The sequence below is a fragment of the Brassica oleracea genome, chromosome C9 (assembly GCF_000695525.1).
Source record: "Brassica oleracea var. oleracea cultivar TO1000 chromosome C9, BOL, whole genome shotgun sequence".
NCBI classification, from domain to species: Eukaryota; Viridiplantae; Streptophyta; class Magnoliopsida; order Brassicales; family Brassicaceae; genus Brassica; species Brassica oleracea.
The window spans coordinates 37,862,521-37,868,945 of record NC_027756.1 but is presented as its reverse complement, the minus strand read 5'-3'; the positions used below and the strand labels follow the sequence as shown (position 1 = coordinate 37,868,945).

At 34.3% G+C, this 6,425-nt stretch overlaps 1 protein-coding gene across 13 annotated transcripts; it reads left to right on the top strand.

The window, feature by feature from the left end:
* The first annotated feature begins 2,797 nt into the window (after nucleotides 1-2,797).
* LOC106313571 lies at nucleotides 2,798-5,794 on the top strand. 13 transcript variants are annotated; one of them, XR_001264410.1, is made up of 4 exons: nucleotides 2,798-2,984; nucleotides 3,913-3,986; nucleotides 4,087-5,433; nucleotides 5,537-5,794. XR_001264410.1 is itself a non-coding variant. In XM_013751419.1 (3 exons), exons 1-3 carry the CDS (start codon nucleotides 2,885-2,887, stop codon nucleotides 4,332-4,334), a joined length of 573 nt encoding a protein of 190 aa, XP_013606873.1. In that variant the 5' UTR covers nucleotides 2,798-2,884; the 3' UTR covers nucleotides 4,335-5,516. The 13 variants fall into 13 exon arrangements, 1 of the variants encoding a protein (XP_013606873.1); XR_001264411.1 differs by having other exon boundaries at nucleotides 3,806-3,986; XR_001264408.1 differs by having other exon boundaries at nucleotides 3,792-3,986.
* Nucleotides 5,795-6,425: the final 631 nt, after the last annotated feature.

Here is a 6,425-nt window from a genome sequence, read left to right as displayed (position 1 = left end):
TCGGATCAAATGCTAGTATAGACCACATGGGGTCCAAAAAATCTCAGTTAAACCTATCCCTTTTCCTTTTCATTTTACATTTAAATTTAAATAGAAATCTATGTAAAATAACTTTAAAAACCTAAGGACTTAAACATATTTACTAACCCATGCCATTATTATCCAACCCAGAATCCGACCCACCCGAAACCCGACCCAATTAACCTAATTCTTTTTCTTCTTCCCCCTTTTTTCTCCATCAATAGTTCTTACTCTTTGAAACAAAATCAAAAAAATTCTTCAACTATCTGCCAATTTTCTCTTTCTTATCCCAAATCGATCAACCCATAGTCATATTTAATCAATTATAACTTACCCATAATCAAATTTCATCTTTTACGTACTAGATTCAAGATAAAGAAGAACGCATAGTATTACTAGTACAACTAGTACAACTAAAACAAGTATAACTAGTACAAATAGATTTATTATAACTAATATAACTGGTACAAGTACAACACATATAACTAGTACAACTTTGCAATTAATATGATGATATTTGGTTTTTGTTTTCAGTATATTGATAATGCTATTGAAGATGATGATGCAGAACCAATAAAAATGTTAGTATAATCCTCTTGCCTATGTGTCAAAATATGTTAGTAGTTTATTTTCTATAATATTTAATTTGTATAAAAAGTTTGTTTTACTAGTTATACTAGTTGTACTATTTAGGAAAAAAATTCATTTTCATTCTTTTTTGCTCTCGTAACCAAAAAAAGGCAGATGCTAAGCCAAAAAAAATTATAGTTGGTTCAGATATGTTTTGTAATACCCTATAATACAACTAGAATGAGTATAACCTTTATAGTTATTAAAACTAAAAACACGTATAACTAGTATAACTCTGTAACTAATATGGTTATATGTTGGGGGTTTTTCAACGTATGATGCAGAAAAAAGAATTATGTATAACAAATAAACATGGTACTCTAATCTTTCCTCGCATGCATATGTCAAAATACGTGAATATTTGATTAAATAAAATATATTTTCATAAATAAGCAATGAATGATGATGATATTTTAGAATTGTATCAATCTATGTCTAACATATTTTAGAATCATCAGTTTAAATACAAATATTTAGGAATATTGCAACTAATACAACTACTTGATTTAATATTCAACCATAATGTTTAAAACATGAAACACGTTTAATACGTGATGCACAATACAAAATGAAATAACATAGTTGTACTAGTATTCGGGTTGTACCGATTTGTACATAGTTGTACTTTGGCAGTGAAACTAGTTGAACCACATAAAAATTTAAACCTACCTTAGTTGTACCATTTCTTTATGCGTATATGTCTTTGCCCTAATAAAATGAAATCATCAATTTTGTTAAAATACATTTCATGTATGTTTTTCAAAAGTTATGTGGATAAACAAGCTAACAAACCTTAAAAGTATAAGGTAGATCATTTAAACTTATGGGAATGTTTAATAATTTTTAAGTTTTTTTTCCAAAACTTCAAACTAAATTAAGAAAAACTTTATGAGTACATAATAGTTGGGATATTTGGTTGTTTTCTCATATAGAATACCAAATTAGTTTTGTCAATTTCTGAAATGTCAAAGTTGTATCAGTTGTACCAGTAATACTCGTCTAGTATATCATAAAAAAATTATATCAATTGTTTATATGTCTAGCTATAGGGGTTGTACTTATATTTTCACATTATAGATTTATAAAAATATATTTGATGTTTGTTTATCGTAATAATATGGCTAATATAATTAATAAACCTTAAAAATATAAAGTATATAATGTAAAATTAAGATTGTAATGTAATAATTTAAAAACAAATTGAAAAATCTCAAATAAAATAGATCAAATTTTGTCATCATATACCAATTAGAATATTTACTATAACATTTATATATTAGTTATACAATTTTTAATATGTTTAGTTGTACGAGTTATACTAGTTGTACTCACTCGAATGAGAGAATGGTATAATGAAAATTGTGTTGCTGTGAGTGGTTAAAATTAAATAAAGAGAATGAAATAGAAAGAGAGAGAAGGAGAGATGTATGAAATCGTCTCGTCAAGATTAAAACATAGATGAGATGATCCAATGGTTTATGTTGCCCATTCGTTAATGCCAAAATTCTCATTTTACTTTAATTGGTCTATGTAGATTTTTTTTAGTTGGTTGCAGATTTTTTTTTGACCATTTGGTCTATAAGAGATTTTGGTTCGTGGCTGTCACAATCGGATCACGAGCTCATCCGTAGGTTGGAGAAGACAAATGAGGTCTGAAGCTAACTTGTGGTGTCTCAATCGACGATGGTGGTTGACGAGCTTCATCGTCGAGGCAAACGCCATGGGATCGAGTTTATGTCGGATGCGTCATGTATTGCCATCAAGACTGGACGCCGGAGACGCTGTGTTGCCATACGAACAAAGAAGAAGACGGCCACAATTTTTTTTAGGTTGTAATTATTTTTTGGTCAATTAGTTTCATTAAGGGTATAAAGGTAAATTGACATTAATAGATACAGATTAATATCATTAACCCCAGTCTCTTAACTGAAGTTTTTAGCTTCGGGTAAAAGACGGTTCTTAACTTTTTTTAGATTTTAACTAAGAAAATCTAAAAACCGTCTCTTAAATAAGAGATATAAGAGTCGTTTCTTAACCGAAAAATGTAAAAAAAAAACAAAAAAGTGTGAAATAATGAGTCAAGAAACCCCGGCTAAGAGACCGTTAATCACGCCCTTAGCTCCTTTCAGAATTTGATCCTCGAAACGGCAATCAAAAAAGAAAGTCCATGAAACGACGTCATTTTAGTGAAGAGACGTCTCTTTAGAAGTCGTCATCACCAAATGTACCATCAATGGATCTGGAGATTGTTGGCCTGTCACGCTCTCGTTTTCGACGACGATTCGATGACAACCGTTGTCAACTCCCCGACGGAACAGCCTGTTTATTGACCGGTACGATGTTCGTCACCTCCTCTCTTCTCTTCCTCCTCCTTGACTTGGAATTGGACCTCTATCATGAGCGTTATATTGATTTGATTTACCGGCGGTATCTCCATCTCTTGCGCATGATGAGAGAGAGAGAGAGAGAGAGAGAGAGGTAAGGATGATGATGAAGTTGGTAGAAATCTCCGTTGATCTTAGATTCGCAGATAGAATCGAGCATAACGTTCTACTATAGGATGATAACAATGAATATTTGTTTATTGAAATTGGTTTGTTTGAGTATATACAAAGCTGAATTGGCACACGTGTGTGTTACTTTCTTGATTGGTTTCTTTATATGTTCCATCCCTGATTCTAAGCACATTGATTTATTAATTTCTTTGTCTTCAATGCTTTCTTGGTCTCCCTAACTAAATCCTAGGTTGCACGTTGATGTTTTCTGGTTCTTCTTCTTCTTCTGATTATCACAATCAAAATTGTTGCATTGATGTTTGCTAGAACCGGAAATAGCATGAAACTAGAAAAAATCTCTGGTTTAGGGAATGATTTTTTCTTCCATTGTTCTTTTTGTTATCCTTGTGTTCTTCTCCACTCTCCAGTTGGTATGTTCAGATATTTGATCGTATTTATTATTTTCGCTCTTGCACCCCAAATATCAATGGAGCTTTCAGCAAGTACAAATGCCGATGGTTTTCCCGCTGTGCCCTATTCTTACGAAATCTCCTGTGGTTTTGATGATATAGAATCGGGCTTTAACCCGCCTTTCCCCGTGCCTGATTATTTACTTCAACACTTGGTAACTTACTGTTTTGGCAGATCGTTCCCTTTAGAAATAGGCGGGCTTTGGTCGCTTCTTTGGTACTTAAAACTGACATGGCCATGTAAACATCTGAAAGGTGCATATGTTATTCTAAGGACTACCATGTCTAAGTTTCAGATGCTCGGAGAAGAGATGGAGTTGTCACAATCCCACCTGTACTGCCCCTTGTCATGGCAGCAAAAGTAAACAAGGTGACTGTATATACTCTTTTCCTGTATTTCCCGTATCCACAATCTCTTATATAATAACCCTACAAACCTTAGTTAAAATCATTAGCTTCTCTTACGGCAGTTGTGATCATGTCTGACCAAGGAGGATCATCTCAAGGAAAAGGATCCCAAGGAGAAGGATCACAAGTGGATCCGGAAAGGAAGTATGGAACCATTGTTGATATCAACCATTGGAAGTGTATCTTTTGCTACAAGGTGACTGGTGGTGGACTTTCACGTCTGAAACAACATCTTGTTGGAGGATATAAGAACACAAAAAGTGTGCATTATGTCCAAAACATGTTCGAGTTGAGTTGCACAACAACATGATCAGAAGTACAGGTGGGATTAAGATGATAGAAAGTCATGACTTACTAATAACGTAAAAATGAGTGCACATCCGATGATACATTTCTGTACAGTTCTGACTTCTGGTGTTTGCAATTTGTGGTTCTCCTTACTTATGTGAGATTTCAGTATGTCAATACATGTGTGTTGCCAAAGGTTCGTACTTTTAGAACCGGGCACCATGAGAATTTCACATTAGTAATTGTTTTTCCTGTACATTTTTCCTTTTTCAGCCACCAACTGAGAAACTACATTAATCATGGCAAGAACTTCGAGTTTTGCAAGCAAACATGGCGGGCAATCTGAGATTGTGTTGAGAGCCAAACAAGGAGTCAACCCAACGTTTGGAACTGTATAAGATGAAGATACTAAAAAGAAGAGTCAGCAAGGGGCTGTAAACCAAACGAGTCTGCTGAAGATGATGATTCCAATGGACCTGAAGGGTCAAGAGAAGCTGCAAAGATTGCAGCAGTGAGAGAGATGTAGCCGCTAAGCAGTTTCTTCCGTCAAACGATCACACACATTGTATAGAAAGAAACCCTGAGGAAGCAGATCAATACAGTAGATAATGCAGCAGAAAAACTTTTGTCTTCTGAAAAATTGCAATCTTCCACAATGCTGGCACAACCCAAGCTTGAACTGCAACTTGTGAAGCCGCCTATTGAGATGAAAAGAGCGATTGATAAGATAGTTGACTTCATCCAGAAGAACGGAATGTTTCCATTCTTAGGTCGTAAGGAGATCTATTAAGCACAGCAAAAATGTGGATTATTCCAAGGAAAAACGTAGCCATCATCACAGATCCAGGAAGCATGATAAGCATATATTGATTCATCAGATGATGACCATCACCACCGACCCAGATTCAGTATACGCAAGCACGAGGACTCGTCAGACGATGAGCATGGTCATAGACACAGTTCTAGTAAACGTACAAAGAAAAGATGAGAAAACAGTGGAAAACGAGAGTGTTTCAAAGTCTGATCCTGAAGATAGCATGCAAAACTAACCAACTCAAAGTTTCAGATGAGCTAAGAGCCAAAATCCGTGCCATGTTAGCTGATACCTTGCAAGTTCTTTTGTAATTCATTGACTATCTATAATATTGAGACTTTTTGGATAATAGAATAGTATTGGTTGATAATGGTTATAGGGTCCGTGACGTCTGTCTGATCGTTTTTCAGGTGAATTGGTCGGTGAGCATCTATCTATCTATCTATCTAGAAGGCATTAAAGGTCATGAAAAGCGATGCCTTTGTGTAAAGGGCCGTCTCTTGAGATGCTTGGAAGTAGGGATGAAGTTAAGAGTGTAGTCTCTCACTTTTGTTGACGTAAGAAAGGAACTCTTACAAAGAGAACGTTTTTTAATGTATAATTGTTGTCAGTGTCTTTAGTTGTATTACTTGAAGCTTACCCTTGTTGGACGGACCTTACTTTACTTAGCCCCTCTTCTCGATTGCAAAAGGCATCTTTTTGGGTTCGAATATCTCTTTTAAAAACCGTATATTTCATTTCTTGAATTTCATTGGTTGGTGCTTTGTTGGAGGCGCCTTTTATTTTGTTTTTCAACGCCGACCCTTCACATAGTTCTCAACTTCTCATGAGTGCTAAAGAATCTTTGGATTGATAAGGGGTTTACCTTTAAATTGATCAAAAAAGAAAGATCTCTGAAATATCTCGGGTGTTTTTTTTGTGTGGAGCAAATCGGGGTAAAATAAGAAGAAATAGTTAGAAAACAATCATGAAAAAGAACACAAAAAAAAAAAAAAGAATTGCGCTAAGTAGTAATTAGAGTTGAGATTTAGTGGGAAAGAATCATAATTTGTATTCTTACTCCTTTCAGCATAAATAAAGAAATGTGTTCTCACGTTATTTCCATCATTAGCAGATCTGTTTGTAGTTGGGTTTAAACTTTAAAGTTTAAACACATGACAGTAACAAAAGTAGTTCAATTCTGCAAAAATTATACAAATATTAGTGCATGCATAAACAGACATATTTTTAGAGCGTGCATGATAATTCCAAACCCATACGAAAATATTTTCCTTGGGTCTATATATATATATTTCTTTT